Genomic DNA, 17927 nt, shown 5'->3' on the forward strand with positions numbered 1-17927 from the left:
TTATTTGATATTTAAATTTGTTCTTCAAATTGTCATTAATATCATAGAAACAACCGAAAATAAATCTTTGTTTTTCTAGCCTATCAGACTTTCTTTTTGTTGAGTCTTCTGGATATTTTACAATTGGCTTGCTATTATTGCTTTATCTTATCTCAGGTGATAAGATATGTGAAGCAGGCCCTCCTGGCCCTCCAGGATCTCCAGGTGATAGAGGACTCCAAGGAGAACAAGGAATGAAAGGTTTGATCCCCATATTCCTTCATTCTTTCAAGTCATTAGCAAAATTCCCTATATCCTCCACCCTTCCTCAGCCACTCATTCCCATGGTCAGACCCCAAGACCATACATTACCAATAGTGAACACTTCCAAATTGTGATTTCCTGACCACTATATCCTATCTATCTAGCTCACTACCTCTAATAACCTGACTCCAACATTACTTCAAACTCAGTGAAACCTGCCAACCTTTATTATCCCTCAGCCTTTTGAAGTCTTTTCTTATCTCTTAACCCAGCTTAAATTCCATGATCAATCCTTGTAGTCAATCCCATGCATAAACTTTTGACTTCTTTGCCCTCCTCTCCTGCCATTGGAACCAAAACATAGCCCTGGTAATTCAATAATTGTGGGAAATAGTGAAGGACAGGAAAGCCTGGCATGCTGCAGTCCATGGGGTTGCTAAGAGTTGGGCAGGACTAAGTGACTGAAGAACAACAAATTCCAAATTACCACCTCTTCTGAGCCTGCACCTGGTTTTCCCTTTTCAAACTTCTAACACATCCTCTTCTATTCTTATTTTAGGATTCTGACTTAGCTTCCTCCTCCACAGACCAGTTGAAGCAATAACAAGAGAACTTTCACAAATTGCCACCACCACCACATTTATTCTGCCTCCTGCTGATCATTGTTACTGCTCCTATCTAAAACAGTTCTTCTTTGTACAGTAGATTCCATTTCCTCTTGTTTCCCTCAAAGATTCATTTGAGAAATTCTTATCTCTCCCATATCATCAATTTTCCCCTTTCACTGGATCATTCCTAGCAGTATACAAATAAGTCTTTGTTTACCCATCTAAAAAATATCTTATAATAATCTCACTTCAGCTGCTAGATACTACTCTATTCCTGTTCTTTCATTTGCAGCAAAACTCTTCAATAATTTTCTACTCACTGTCTCTAGATAACTCTCCTCTCCTCTCATTTTCTGTTAGTGAAATGAAAGTCGCTCAGTCGTGTCCGACTCTTTGCAACCCCATGGACTATATAGTCCATGGAATTCTCCAGGCAAGAATACTGGAGACGGTAGCTTTTCGCTTCTCCAGGGGACCTTCTCAGCCCAGGGATTGAACCCAGGTCTCCCACATTGCAGGTGGATTCTTTACCAGCTGAGCCACCAGGGAAGCCCAAGAATATTGGAGTGGGTAGCCTATCCCTTCTCCAGTGGATCTTCCTGACCCAGGAATTGAACTTGGGTCTCCTGCATTGCAGGCGGATTCTTTATAAGCTGAGCTATTAGGAAAGCCCATCGTTTTCTGTTAAACGTACTCCAATCAGGACTCGCCCCCCCCCCAAACACACACACACTCGCATCACTCCATAAATGCTGTTTTTGTCAAAGTCACCAGTAGCCTGTGTGTGTTAAGTCGCTTCAGTGTTGTGACTGTATGGGCTATAGCCCACCAGGCTCCTCTGTCCATGGGATTATTCACTACCAATTCAAATATTGTCTCAGTCCTTATTTTACTTGATTTTTGCATTCTTTAAACAGTTTATTCACTTGGTTTTCAATAAATAACCTGCTCTGTTTTTATTCCTTCCTCCCTGGCATATATGTGAAAGGGAGCCATTGTGATTGGAGTAGACTGAGCCTAGGTCAGGGTGCATGGCAGGGCTGGGAGGAGAACCGTAGAATATGATGTAATATCATTTGAGGGGGGGCAGTCTGTGGCAGATCATACAGGACCTTGTAAGACACTGTGATGATTTTATCTTCTATGTGGAAAGTGTTGAAAGTGAAAGTGTTATTCTCTCAGTCGTGTCCAACTCTTTGTGACCCCATGAACTGTAGCCCGCCAGGCTCCTCTGTCCATGGGATTCTCCAGGCAAGAATACTGGTGTGGATTGCCATTTTCTTCTCCAGGGGATCCTCCTGACCCAGGGATCGAACCCGGGTCTCCTGCATTGCAGGCAGACTCTTTACCAACTGAGCTACACACACACACACACACACACACACACACACACACACACACACATATAGTAGATATGTCTCTATCTATATAGATATGTCTCTCCCTATATACACTCTGTCTCTATATGTGTATCTCTATATGTGTGTCTATCATCTCATATGTAACTGCTATCTAAATCAAAATATAGAACTTAACCAGAATTCTAGAAGACTCTCTTGTGCATCCTAATCAGCACTTGCAAAGGTAACCACTGTTTTGTCCTCTATCAGTTTGCCTTGAACTTTGTAGAAATGGAATCATATAGGCCCTTTTATGTCTTAATATTTTATCTGGTTTGTTTTGCTTAATATTATATGTATTAAATATTCCTAAATATCCATTCTAATGTTAATGGGCATTTGGTCTGGGGCTATTATGAATAAAGCTGCCATGAACATTCATATATATATTATGTCATATATACATATATGTGTGTGTATATACATATATATACATATATATATATGTATGTATTATAGGATATAAGCATTCATTCCTGTTGTGTAAACCTTATCGGAGAAGGCAATGGCACCCCACTCCAGTACTCTTGCCTGGAAAATCCCACGGATGGAGAAGCCTGGTAGGCTGCAGTCCATGGTGTCGCTAAGAGTCAGGCACGACTGAACGACTTCACTTTCACTTTTTACTTTCACGCTTTGGAGAAGGAAATGGCAACCCACTACAGTATTCTTGCCTGGAGAATCCCAGGGACAGGGGAGCCTGGCGGGCTGCCATCTATGGGGTCGCACAGAGTCGGACACGACTGAAGCGACTTAGCAGCAGCAGCAGCAGGATAGGTATAGATTTTGATTCTATAGATATCACCAAACCATTTGACAAAGAGAATTTAGTTTCCACTTCTCTCACAATTATTGATGCTGAGCCTCTTGTATAGTTTGTACATTCTCTTTGTAAAGTACTTATTTTTTTCTGTGTTTAATTGGGTTGTTGGATATATATATCACAAATATATTCTCCCGTTCTGTGACTTGATTTTTTACTCATGTCTTTTCTTGAAGAGAGGTTGTTAATTAACAGAAATCAAATTATAAATGTCCTCTTTTATGATTAGTGCTATTTCTGTTCTATTTTAGAAATCTTTGCTTACCCCAAGGACCTGATGATATTCCTCTGTTTTCTTCTAAAAGCTTTATTGTTTTCCTTTTTATTTTGATTTTTGATGTATATTGACGTCATCTTTGATTCCCCCCTTCTTTTGCATTCTTTATGTGATCCATGAGAAAATCCCATTGGCTCTACCTTCCAATATGTCCAGAATCTAACCAATTCTCATCATGTTCATTGCCGTCACTCTGGAATGAGCTTCCATCTCTCCTAGATCACTTCAGCAGTAGCTACTTACATAGTTAATATGTTTCCATCCTTGTACTTAGATCACATTCTTAACATAGCAACCAGACTCCTCCTTTTAAAACTTGTCATATCATGTTGCTTTTCTGTTGAATTTCTTCTCCTAGATTCTTATTTTACTCACAGTAAAAGCCACAGTCTTCATGGTGGCCTATATGATATTTTATGATATACCACTTGTTGTAACCTGTTAATGGTCTGAGCTGGTTTCCCTTCCTCACTCTATTCCAGTAATCTCTTCTCCTTGATGTTCTTTCTGTGTGCTAGAAGACATAGCTACTCTTTCTGCCTGGACTGCTCTACAGTTGTTGCACACATGCCATGTCCTTTAAGTTTTTATTTTTATCATATGTCATCTTCTCAATGATTTCTATCCTGACTATCTTATTCAAAATTGCAACCTGCCACCCATCCCTAAGTATATCCAGTTTGACTTACTCAGCCAATGGTAGAATGTGAGCACCATGAATGTATGGATTTTGTCTGTTTTGTTTATCATGTATTATAGACTCCTCTAATAGTGCTTGGCACATAGTAGGTGCTCAGTAAATATATATCAAATGAATTGATTCTAAATATAAGCTTCTCTAACTACACTGTTGCATGGGAATATTGTCCTTTAGTGCAAACTTCCTTGTGTTCAGTCACTCAGTCATGTCCAACTTTTTGCAACCCCATGGACTGTAGCCCGTCAGGCTTTTCTGTCCATGGGATTTTCCAGGCAAGAATACTAGAGTGGGTTGCCGTTTCCTCTTCCAGGGGATCTTCCCAACCCAGGGATTGAACTGGCTTGTCCTGCATTTGCTGGGGTATTGTTTACCATAGATCCCCCTGGGAATCCCCGCTAAGTTCTTTAGAACCTGTCTAAAGAAAATATATGTAACCCTTGAAGTAAAATTTGTTTTTTATTATGGTTTTCTCTAGGTGACAAAGGTGACACCTGCTTCAACTGTATTGGAACTGGTGTTTCAGGGCCTCCAGGTCAGCCTGGTTTGCCAGGTCTTCCAGGTCCCCCAGGTAAAACATTCTGCCTTGGGACAACCTTTAAAATATTTCTTGCTAGATACTGGTGAGCTTATAGCTTTAGAATGATGCCAGATTTTCCTTTTATAGCTAGTCATTCATATTCATAAATAATTGAATATGAAATATCAGTATCTGCTATGAAATAAATTATGCTCTTGCTTTCTGTACCTGAAGCTACCCACATTTTCTATTAAAGCATTTCAACAATATTATTCCAGGAAAAATATCGTCCTTATTTTCCATATGGTGAAGAAAATAACTTAAACAGAGTCAGACTTTTTTATTCCAGAAAACTGGGGAAAATATTCATAATGCTTGACCCCTGAATATAATTTCCAGTGTCAGATTCTAGTCATTGGGATGTATCATATGTTATCATTGAGAAATGGGGTTTTTACTAGATTTTGGAAATCAACTGCCAATATCCCTCTTTATTTATTTTAATTTAAAAACCGTTCCTCTTTTTTTGTAATTTTCATTGGAGTACTGTTGATTTATAATGTGTTAATTTCTGCAGTGCAAAATAAATCAGACACATATACATACATAGATCCACCCTTTTCTAGATTCTTTTCCCATATAAGCCATCACAAAGTATTGAGTAGAGTTCCCTGTGCAGAAGGTCCTGATTGATAAATTATCTATTTTATGTATAGTGGTGTGTATGTGTCAATCCCAGTCTCCCAATTTATCCCCCACTTACTCCCAGGTAGCCATAAATTTGTTTTCTACATCTGTGACTCTACTTCTACTTTGTAGATAGGTTCATTTGTACCCTTTTTTTTTAGAGTCCACATGTAACCAGTATCATATGATATTTGTCTTCCTCTTTCTATATATATAACTCCTTCCCCATTTCCAAGCAGAACTGTATTTGATATCCATCAGACCCACAACACTTTCACTTAGCTGCTTCTTGGAATACCCCAATATTCTCTTGAAATCACACTTTATGTCTGAGTCAGTCAGGGCTGAGAATAGACACCAGATCTCTTACCTTTCTGTCTAGTGTATCTCCCTAGTGAACCATTTCATTTGGTGCTTGGAAATAGATTTTCAGCAAGTCTAATAGCTGCCCCTGGAAGTTCATCATCTAGCCTTGTACTTCTGGTCTAGTGATTTTCAAGCTTGGGAGTGCATCAGAATTATTTGGAGGGCTTGTTAAAACCCATATTGCTGGGTCCCACCCCCCAAATTTTTGATTCAGTAGACCTGAGATGGAGGGCCCAAGAATTAGCATTTCTAGCCAGTACCCAGGTGGTGCAAATGCATCTGTTTCAGGGAACCATTTTGAAAACACTGCTTTAGTAGTAGTTCCTCTAGTCTTTGAGCACCAATCCTTTTTCATAAAGTAAATTTTAGGGAGTGATAAACCAAATAAAGAACTGGTAGGAATCTAGGAAAATTGTTCAAGTAAGAACAGAGAAAAATATGCAGACTTTGTCCTTATCTCATTCTGCCTTTGACAATGGGATGCTTATAGAAGCCGAGTACTTCTATGCATAGTACTTGGTAGCTACAAGCTTTGAGACACTTTGGAATTGGAAATACACTGCAGATGGTGATTGTAACCATGAAATTAAAACACACTTACTCCTTGGAAGGAAAGTTATGACCAACCTAGATAGCATATTGAAAAGCAGAGATATTACTTTGCCAACAAAGGTCCGTCTAGTCAAGGCTATGGTTTTTCCAGTGGTCATGTATGGATGTGAGAGTTGGACTGTGAAGAAAGCTGAGCACCGAAGAATTGACGCTTTTGAACTGTGATGTTGGAGAAGACTCTTGAGAGTCCCTTGGACTGCAAGGAGATCGAACCAGTCCATCCTAAAGGAGATCAGTCCTGGGTGTTCATTGGAAGGATTGATGCTGAAGCTGAAACTCCAATACTTTGGCCACCTCATGCGAAGAGTTGACTCATTGGAAAAGACCCTGATGCTGGGAGGGATTAGGGCAGGAGGGGAAGGGGACGACAGAAGATGAGATGGCTGGATGGCATCACTGACTCGATGGACATGAGTTTGAGTGAACTCTGGGAGTGGTGATGTACAGGGAGGCCTGGTGTGCTGCAATTCATGGGGTCGCAAAGAGTTGGACATGACTGAGCGACTGAACTGAACTGAACTGAAGGATACAATGTTGTGTATACCATGAAAGGTTAGATCTACCTAAAAGAAGGGATTATCTCTGTATCTTGAGAACATAAAATAGAGAAATCAACATGTGACTTGTCAAATGAGATTGAATGATATTCTTACTTTAAGACTTGACTTCCTGACTTGCTGATGTTTATATAAGCTTTATCAAAATTTCAAGCCCAAAGCTCATTTGACTCTCTCTCTCTCCTCTCTCTCTCTCTCTCTCTGTGTGTGTGTGTGTGTGTGTGTGTGTGTGTGTGTATGTGTGTGTATTAGGATCTCTTGGTTTCCCTGGACAGAAGGGCGAAAAAGGACATGCTGGTGCAACTGGTCCCAAAGGATTATCAGTAAGTTTTGAGTATATTATAGAGCAAAAGAAGTAGAAGAAACCCATTTACACCTTGAGTTTTCACTTGTGGATATATATAAAGGAAATGTAGTTTTTATATTATGATTTATTTCTTTTACTCTTGCTGGCTCATATGTCTCATTTGACTCATAGCTTTGTATACTAAATGTTATTGGGCAGGTTGATTGGATAAACTGGAGAACATATTAGAAAAAAAGAAAGAAACTGATTTTCTTCTCTCTCCTCTTTTTTTCCTCTTTTATTTCTTTTTTAACCCCTCAGGGCATACCAGGAGCTCCAGGTGCTCCAGGCTTTCCTGGACCTAAAGGTGAACCCGGTGACATCCTCACATTTCCAGGAATGAAGGGTGACAAAGGAGATTTGGGTTCCCCTGGAGCTCCAGGGCTTCCTGGTTTACCTGGCACCCCTGGACAGGATGGATTGCCAGGACTTCCTGGCCCCAAAGGAGAACCTGTAAGTTGGCTTGATATTCTTGATTTTGTGGTGTCAAATTGTTAGTGATGTTTTCTAGGATGGGCCTGGTGCTGAGATGAACATCTAATCAATGCTTAAAAGAATGTGATTATATGTACTAATGGCACATTGTTATTGACTATGTAGAGTTTCTTTATAATTCTTTTCTCTAAGTGGTTTTGTTAATTCTTTCTGCTTAACCCACTATTATGTTGAGTACTGTTTGCTATGACCAAATAGGCAGAAGGTTAAGATGCCTGTAGATCAGTGTAAGTTCCCCATTTTCTTATCCTATATAGCCTTGTGTGGTTTTGTTTAGACCTGACAATAAAGGTCTAATTTGGTTTATATACAGTAAGCTTAGAGATTAGTGTGAGTAGATGGCTGTGTTAAATGTGCCATGGAGCCTAAAGATTGAACATAAATGAGTAGAGCCTTATTTTGTGCGCAACACACAGCCTAGGATATTTAGGTAGAAAGTGATACTTTATGAAATGTTAACTAGCCTGTAAACTTCTTGACTTAACACTAGAATGTAAGCTTAATGAACATAGAGACTTTAGTCTATTTTTATTCTTTGCTCTATCACCAGTTCCTGGCACATAGTAGGAACTCACAAAATATTTGTTGAATGAAAGAATGTATAAATAGAGTGATCACACATACCATCCCATAGTAACACACACTCAGTTTTTAAGAAGAACTATTCTGGCTGTATCATTTCTCTAGCTGTACTAAGTAATACCAACCTACAGATAGCTGTTATATCTATGTATTTCTGTATTAAACTTTTCCCTTTCAGGGTGGAATGGCTTTTAAGGGTGAAAGAGGTCCCCCTGGGAACCCAGGTTTGCCAGGTCTCCCAGGAAATAGGGGGCCTATGGGCCCTGTTGGTTTTGGTCCTCCTGGTCCAGTAGGTGAAAAAGGCGTCCAAGGTGGGGCAGGAAATCCAGGCCAACCAGGAATACCAGGTGAGTTTGCTATGGCTGTTTCATTTTTAGTTTGGTGCTTACAAACAGAAATGCATTATCTTTTGACCATTTTGGGTTCCTTTCATGAGAGGTGTTTTTCCCTGGCTATTTATATTTGGGCTTTCCAGAGCTCCTTAGCAAGGAAACACAAATGCATATGTGCATGTGTGTGCATGTGTGTGTATGTTTTAAGAATGCCTTCTCTTTAAAGTTTCTCTGACTGTATTTATTGTTCCTGTTGTTGTTTTTAAGTGCATGATACGTAATGCAAAGTTTAACAAATAATTATAATCGAAACACACACGTAACTACCACATGTGCCAAGAAATATACATTGCCAGTATTCTGGAAACCTATGCTCCCCTCTCTGTCTTTTCCTGATAAAAATCTTCTTCCATTTCTCCAGAGGTAAACACTGCCTTCACTTTTGCATAATTTTCTTCCATAAATAGGTTTATCACCTAGATATATATTCCTAAATAAAGTACTTTATGCTTCTTTTTGAACTTTATGTTAATCATAGGGTAAGTATTCTTTATGTTAACTTTGTATATGGATATAGCATTTTTATTGCTGTACAGTGTCCCACTATGTGTGTGTCACCATTGATTTATGCATTCTATTGTTAATGGGCAATTGGATTATTTATTGTTCGGGCCTGGTATTATAATGCTTCTATGTGCATTCTCTTATATATTCTTGTGCTCTGTGGCAAGGATCAGCAAACTACAGTTCATAAATCAAATCTGACCCTCCACATTGTCATAAATAAAAGTTTTATTTGAACAGATTCACACCCATTTGCTATTGTTATGCTTGCTTTTGCACTACTGCTGCAGAGGTAAGTTGTTGCTACAAAGACCATGTATGGCCCACAAAGCCTAAAGTATATGCTGTCTAGTCCTTTACAGAAAACAATTGCCAGTCACTGGGTTAGGGTATATATTTAAGATTTGCATTTTTGAGGCACAGAATAAATACATCTTCAGTTTTACCAGATAATTCCAAACCATGTCCAAAGCAGTTGTATCAATTCATACTCCCACCAGCAGTATTAGAAATTTATTGTTGGTCTGTATCTTCAAAAACATTTTGTATTGCTGCTTTTACACTTTTGCCAGTCTGTTGAGTGTGATATATAGGGTGGCAGATTTATTTTATATTTCTCTGATATATAAATGAATAAAAATGAATATGCAATATCCATACACAAAGTTAACATGAAGAATACTTACCCCATGATTCCATTAACATAAAGTTCAAACATTAATATTTTCATATGTTTGTTGACCATTTGAATTTTCCATTTGTGACATTTCTATTCAAGTGTTTTGACCATTTTTTCTTTGGGATTGTTTTTCTTACTGATTTGGAGGGGTGTGTGTGTGTGTGTGTGGATTCTGTGTATTAGTTCTTTCTTAGCTATTTATTTTGCAAAATTTTCATTCACTGTGACTTGCCCTTTTCACTCTCTTTATGGTGTCTTTAATGAACAGAAATCAGTTTGAGTGTAGCCAAATTTACCAGTCTTTTCTCTCATGGTTAGTGCTTTTTATGCCATGATTAAGAAATCCATCTTTATCCTCAACCTTTTTCAAAGTCTTATTTCAATTAATGAGTAGTATGTGTACTTGGACTTTGCACACATAAAACCTTAAAGTACCAGTAGTTAACCAAAAAGAAATATTTTTCTTTTGAGCTGCATTTAGAAAATATTTTTACAGATGCCTAATATTTTTATAGATGCTATCTTCATGAAAATTCTTAAAACTGTAATATACTTTTCTCTTTGAAATTTCATTCTTCTGTTTAGTATCTTCCTTGAAAATATATATAAGATTGTTTTTCTCTTGAATTTTTATTAGTTTGCATTTTCAAAAGATTATAAATATTTTTTTGTTTTAATTAATGGAGGTCTTTAGTCAAGTGAACACTTCCTATTCACTATTAATTCCCACATAGGTCCTAAAGGTGATCCAGGTCAGACCATAACCCAACCAGGGAAGCCTGGCCTGCCTGGTCACCCAGGCAGAGACGGTGAAGTAGGTCTTCCAGGTATGTGAGGAATTTATTTGACCATGTCCTCAACATTTGTTGGCTTCTTTCTTTGGCTACTTCCAGAAAAAAACTGCTGTTTCTCCATAGGTGAACCTGGACTCCCAGGCCAGCCAGGCTTGCCAGGAATACCTGGTAGCAAAGGAGAACCGGGTATCCCTGGAATCGGGCTTCCTGGACCACCTGGTCCCAAAGGTATGTAGGACTGGGTAGCAGCCAAGGTAGGTTAACTGCTTAAAGTGATATTATTCTGTGATATAGTTTACACAATAGATAAAATATATTAGTTTTAACTTTTTCTATGTGTAGTTTGCTCAGTGCTCAGTCACGTCTGACTCTTTACTATCGTTTGGACTGTAACCCACCAGTTTCCTGTGTCCATGGAATTTTTCAGGCAAGAATACTGGAGTGGGTTGTCATTTCCTCCTCCAAGGGATCTTCCCAACCAGGGATTAAATGCATGTCTCCTGCATTGCAGGCAGATTCTTTTATCTGCTGAGCCATTAAGGAAGACCCTTTGTGTAATAAAAAGTTTTAAATGAAAAGTCACAGAATGTGTGCGCTAAAGTTTTGTTGTCTTTATCTAAAACTTTCCAGACAAGGAAACATCTAAATCCTAGATACGCAAAAATGATATATAAACTTTAAAAATCACAGTAATGTGTCTTTTGTGTTCACCATTATATTTTAAGGACTCAAAAGAGTTTTTGGCACATAGTAAGCACTCAGTAGATATTTGTTAAATGAATGGATTATATTAAACAGAAAACTGATTTATTGCACACATTTATCCAAGTAATGTTTTATCCTTAAGTCATATTCTCATGATTCACTGAAACTTCTAGGGCTGTTGCTTCAGTTCTGCTTTATTCTTCACAGAACTTTTTCTCATGAACTGCAAGCATATGTCTTAATCTGAGAACAGTGCTTAAACGTGTCCTTAATCATTTATACTAAATGACATCAAAAGAGTCAGATTTGATTTTATGTGTATATATGTGTATAACATCTGCGTTGTTTTTAGCTCATTTCCAGAATTATGTGGTAGGCCTTTTATCATACTATATCAAGATGTAAGCAGAATAAAAGTTTCTCTGCATTTTTGTGTGGAATTCATCTCTTAAGTTTAGTTCTTCTATCTCACTGGTAATAGCTTTTACTTTCTTTTAGAAGAGCATTAGCCACAAATGCTATTTAGCCCTGTATGAAAATAATAGGACCACAAGGTGATTGAGAGAGAATATCAGGTATTTGTAAGGCTTGGTCTGAAATAGTCATCTAGAATGTCATTGTGCTTTTAACATCTTACTGTAGTCACTAAGCATGATATAATAGGGTGAAATGTGGGTTTAGGAGTTTGGGTATCTTTCTTACAGTGTCTTCTCTTTGGGGATTAAAAATGACTTCTAATTTACAGGTTTTCCTGGAATTCCAGGACCTCCAGGAGCACCTGGATCACCTGGAAGAATTGGTCTAGAAGGTCCTTCTGGGCCACCAGGCTTTCCAGGACCAAAGGTCTGAGACATTTTACTTCCTTCTTTCTTCTTTTTCTATTCCGCCTACCTTTCTTGTGTTGTGCTTAGTTGCTCAGTTGTGTCCGATTCTTTGCAACCCCGTGGACTGTAGCCCACCAGCCTCCTCTGTCCATGGGATTCTCCAGGCAAGAATACTGGAGTGGGTTGCCATTCCCTTCTCCAGGGGATCTTCCCAACCCAGGGATCGAACCCACATCTCCTGCATTGCAGGTGGATTCATTACCATCTGAGCCACCAGGGAAGCCTTTCCTTCCCTTAGCTTTCTCTATTTTGACTTAGACATCATCCCAAGTCTGTACTATATAAATAGAACTTAACTTACTGTATTTTTATTTAAAAATATTTAACTCCAAACACTTTTTTAATAGTCCAAGAGGTCGAATTTGAAGCAAAATTAAAAAAAAATTCTGAACTTGTTTTAGAATGACTGGTTATTTGATGAGAATGAGAGAATACAATCGTCAGCTTCCTCTGTGCTTTACTGTAGTATCGCTATTCCACTTAATCTCTGCCCATGTCTGTATGGTGGTTGGTTGAAATGGTGTTGAATATCACAAGTGGGCTTCACTGGTAGCTCAAGCAGTAACGAAACCGCTTGCAATGTAAGAGACCTGAGTTTGATCCGTGGGTCGGGAAGATCCCCTGGAGAAGGGAATGGCAACCCACTCCAGTATTTTTGCCTGGGAAAATCCCATGGACAGAGGAGTCTGGCATGCTACAGTCCTTGGGATCACAAAGAGTTGGATATGACTAAGTGACTAACACACACACACACACATCATGTCAAGCACGTCTCATACTTTTTCCCTCTGTTCCATCCCAGATACATAATTCAAATCACTGCTATTGACTTAGTAATAATAATACTGTGTTTAAGTTGGTTTCCTCTCCTCTTATAATATTTTATCTGATCTAAAATTTTCCTTAGTCAGTCTTTAGCAAACTATTGTAGTACATAATTATCCTAACTGTTCCTGTATTTTCTCCGTGCTTAATTAATTTAAATTTCCTGTGTTTTTATCATTACTACCTTTTTTCCCATGGAAAGAAACATTGATCATGACCACAGTTCTCATGAGAAATCACTTCTCTAGTAATTGTTTTTATTTTATTATAAACCTTTTCAAATGAACACAAAACTGCAAGGAATAATAACAATGAACTTTCATATACCTGTCACTCAGATGCCAAATTATCAAGATTTTATCATATTTGCTTCATCTACTCTTTTTTTTTTTCCTTGCTGAAGGATTTTAACCTAAATCTCAATATTGTGTCATTTCACATATAAATATATATGTTTTTCTCACTCAGTCATGTCTGACTCTTGTGACCTCATGGACTGTAACCCGCCAGGCTCCTCTGTCCATGGGATTTTTCAGGCTAGAATACTAGAGTGGGTTGCCATTTCCTCCTGTAGGGGATCTTCCCTACCCAGAGGTTGAACTCATGTCTCCCGTGTCTCCTGCACCGGCAAGCAGATTGTTTACCACTGAGCCACCTGGGAGGCCCATAAATACATATAATACTTCAGTATTCACCTCTAAGTAAATGGACATTTTATACAAAACCCACAATCCCATTATCATTCTTAGTCAAATGTAAAATAATCACCTAATCTGTAATCTGGAGAAGGCAGTGGCAACCCACTCTAGTACTCTTGCCTGGAAAATCCCATGGACGGAGGAGCCTGGTGGGCTGCAGTCGATGGGGTCACGAAGAGTCAGACACAACTGAATGACTTCACTTTCACTTTTCACTTTCATGCATTGGAGAAGGAAATGGCAACCCACTCCAGTGTTCTTACCTGGAGAATCCCAGGAATGGCAGAACCTGGTGGGCTCCCGTCTATGGGGTTGCACAGAGTCGGACACGACTGAAGCGACTTAGCAGCAGCAATCTGTAATCACATTTCCTCACTTGGGTTCTTTAGTCTCATGCTCTCTCAGATATTTCTTTCTTGTCCTGAAACAAGACCAAATAATTCAATTTGTTTTACTAAGCCGTTTCCTGTCCTTCCAGATGTTCTGTACTGCGTACCAATTACTTTTCATTTATTTATCCTATTCCCTGTATCATAGCAGGGGGGAATATTACCTTGTGTTGTCTGCTTTAAATTCTCTATAGTAAACAGTAAACACCAAGAAAGTCATGAAAATTTTGTTGTGTTTTATCATGTGTATGCTCTAGGGAGAACCAGGATTTGGGCTACCTGGGCCACCTGGGCCTCCAGGACTCCCAGGTTTCAAAGGAATACTTGGTCCAAAAGGGGATCGTGGTTTCCCAGGACCTCAAGGTCCTCCAGGACAAGCTGGCTTGGATGGGCTACCTGGACCAAAAGGTATGGAGGCATTTACTGCTTCTTAATTTGCTTTTAACTTTTGAAGAAATTGAAACTGTTGGTAAAGTTTATGGGTGATAAATCAAATTAACTAGAAAGCCCATGTTACTCCCCATCATGGCTTTTTAAAAATCCTCCATTGATATTTTTGTGTTTTATTTCATTGTATAGGTGATATATATGTATTGAAGTAACACTTTTATAAGAAGTTTTCCCTTTATCTCATCTCCATCTACTATGTTCCTCCACATCACATGTATAGATATTTTTTAGTTATTTATCCTTCTGGTGTTCCTTCATACAAATACAAGTCAATAGGAATATATATATATACACACACACACACACACACACACACACACACACACATATATATGTATATATATTTCCTACCTTTCTCGAAAAAAAAATAGAGCACTACCTTTTGACTCTTTGCATTTTACTTATTTCATTTAACTTTATATTCTAGAGATCCCTCCATATTAGTGTATAGAGATCATGATTTAAAAAAAAATAATTGCCTAGTATTGAATTGCTTGGGTATACCACAGTTTGTTCTACCAGTTGCTGGTTGCTAGATTGGGATTTTAGCAATCTTCTTATTAGAAATAATGCTGCAGTGAATAATCTTGCATACATGTAATTTCATACGTATAATGTTAGAATAGAACAATAAAAATGGATTTTCTGAATGGAAAGACAAATGCATTTCTATATATTGAGAGATTCCTCTCCATTTGTACCCCTTTACATTCCCAGCAAAAATGTATGAGTGTGCTTGTTTCCCCACAGCCTTGCTAAATGAGTATGTTGATGACCTCTTGGATTTTTTGCCAAACTGTTGGAAACAAGTAGGTATCTCAGTATAGTTTTCTAAACATTTTATTGTGAGAAGTTTCAAACACACATAAAATACTAACAATAATTGTACAGGGAAAATCCATATATCTACCACCTAGATTCTACACTAGTATTTTTTCTCTCTTCCAACATTTAATTTTTAAAAATTGTATTTATACAACAAAGTAGAAAGAATTTGATAGTTACTACTTTATACCCACCATTGATATGCTACTATCAACATTTTACTATGTAAGATTTGCCAAATATTTGTCCATCCCTTTCTCCTTTCATTGACTTATTTTTAATGCAACTCAAAGTAAACTACAACAGCAATAACTTCTTCAGTAGTGCTGCATGCTTGTCATTCATTGCAATTCTATGGTGGTTCTTTTTCTTTGATACAAAATTCACAGTAAATGAAATGTGCAAATCTTAAGGGTACATTTTCTGGATTTTAGCAGATACGTAATTCTGTGTCACCAAACCCCTATCAACATATAATGCTAGAAATTTCCCTTTTGCCCCTTTCCTCAGTTCTTACCCTAGCATCCACAATGGCAACCATACTGTAATGATTTTTTATCATAAATTAATTCTGCCTATTTTAGAAATCCATTTGGAATTATACAGCATGTACTTTCTTTGTAAGGCTTCTTTCGCTCAGACTATTGTTTTTGAAATCCATTCACGTTGTTGTGTTTATCAGTGGTTCTTTATTTTTTTTTATTGAGCGTTTTGTTGTACAAGTATATCAAAGTTTGTCTATCCATTCAGTGTTGATGGATACCTGGACTGTGACAAGTTTTGTATTATTATGAGGAAAATTCTTAAGAACATTATTTTACAAATTTTTAATGGGTATATGCTTTCATTATGCTTGATTAAGTAGCTGAGAGTAGAAATGTTGGGTCATAAGAAAAATGTGTGTTTGTTGTATGAGAAACTACTAGACGTTTCTCAGGGAAGTCTTGTACTCTATTGGTAGGAACATAAATTGGTATAGCCACTATGGAAAACAGTATGGAAGTTTCTCAAAAAACTAAAAATAGAACTACCATATTGATCCAGCAAATCCCACTCCTGGGCATATATCCAGAGAAAACTATAATTCAAAAAGACACATGCCTCCTAATATTCACTGCAGTGTGTGCATGCTAAATCGCTTCAGGTATCCAACTCTGTGCGACCCTATGGACTATAGCCCACCAGGCTCTTCTGTCCATGGGATTATACAGGCAAGAATACTGGAGTAGACTGCTATGCCCTCCTCCGGGGGAATCTTACTGACCCAGAAATTGAACACGGTGTCTCTTACATCTCCTGTATTGGCAGGCAGGTTCTTTACACTAGCACCACCTGGGGAGCCCATTCATGGCAGTACTATTCACAACAGGGCTTCCCAGGTGACACAGTGGTAAAGAGTCTGCCTGCCATTTTAGGAGACTCAAGAGACACTCTGGAGGAGGAAACAGCAACCCACTTCAGTATTCTGCCCTGGGAAATCCCATGGACAGGGGAGCCTGGTGGGCTACATTCCATGGGGTTGCAAAGAGTCATGACTGAGCACACGTGCACACACAGTAAAAAAAAAAAAAAAAAAAAAAGGCAAAATGAAGTTTTGCCATTTCCAACAACATGAATGGACTTGGAGGATATTATGCTTAGTGAAACAAATCAGACAGAAAAAGACAAATACTGTATGATAGGGCTTATATGTAGAATCTTAAAAAAAAAAAAAAAACTGGTGAATATAACAAAGAGGGAACAGACTCTTAGATATAGAAAACAATCTAGTGGTTATCAGTGGGGAGGGGTAAGATAGGGTAAGGGATTAAGAGGTAGAAACTATGTATAAAATAAGCTACAAGGACATACTGTACAGTACCAGAAATATAGCCAGTATTTTTATAATAGCTATAAATGGACTATATAACTTTTAAAATTGTGAATCACAGTACAGTTGTTCTGTAATACTGACTATAGTATTACAGAAACCCACACAAAATTATAAAGCAGCTTTCTACCACTTAAAAAATAAATAAAATTTTTAAATAAATAAAAATTGAAAAAAAATTGTGAATCACTATGTTGTACACCTGAAACTTATATAATACTGTAAATCACCTATACCTAGTAGTAAAAAAAGAAACTAATAGACCATTTCCCAAAATGATTGTATCATTTTCTAACCAATACAGTATGAAAGTTTCAGTTATTCTGCATTCTCTCCAGCATTTGCTGTTATTGATCTTTTCATTTTTGAATTTTAGTAGGTATGTTGGTAATGTGTTTTGGTTTCAGTTTGCATTTCCCTGATGACTATTGATGTTGAGCTCTTTTGCATGTATGTGCAGATTAGTTACACATTCAGATATTTCTCCCACTTTGAAATATGGTTTGTTCCCCCTTTTTATTCATAAGTTGGAAGTGACCTTTACATATCCTGCATGCTGGTTCTTTGTCAAATATATGTTTATGAGTATTTTATTCCTGTCTGGCTTGCCTATTCATTTTATTATCAGTGTATTTTGATGAGCAAAAGTTTTAATTTTATTGATTTTTCATTTATCAGTTTTTTTGTTGTATGATTATT

At 37.8% G+C, this 17927-nt stretch overlaps 1 protein-coding gene across 1 annotated transcript in view; it reads left to right on the top strand.

Annotated features, from left to right (window-relative positions):
- Positions 1 to 17927, top strand: part of COL4A5 (collagen type IV alpha 5 chain) — a 254556-nt gene that overhangs the window by 171309 nt on the left and 65320 nt on the right. Inside the window, exons 21-29 of the mRNA XM_005910838.2 lie at positions 157 to 240; positions 4527 to 4619; positions 7043 to 7113; positions 7398 to 7589; positions 8392 to 8560; positions 10523 to 10615; positions 10706 to 10810; positions 12033 to 12130; positions 14341 to 14491. Of these exons, the coding sequence (XP_005910900.1) occupies positions 157 to 240; positions 4527 to 4619; positions 7043 to 7113; positions 7398 to 7589; positions 8392 to 8560; positions 10523 to 10615; positions 10706 to 10810; positions 12033 to 12130; positions 14341 to 14491 (1056 nt within the window). The remainder of the gene's footprint in view (positions 1 to 156; positions 241 to 4526; positions 4620 to 7042; positions 7114 to 7397; positions 7590 to 8391; positions 8561 to 10522; positions 10616 to 10705; positions 10811 to 12032; positions 12131 to 14340; positions 14492 to 17927) is intronic.

The sequence above is a fragment of the Bos mutus genome, chromosome X (assembly GCF_027580195.1).
Source record: "Bos mutus isolate GX-2022 chromosome X, NWIPB_WYAK_1.1, whole genome shotgun sequence".
Taxonomy (NCBI): domain Eukaryota; kingdom Metazoa; phylum Chordata; class Mammalia; order Artiodactyla; family Bovidae; genus Bos; species Bos mutus.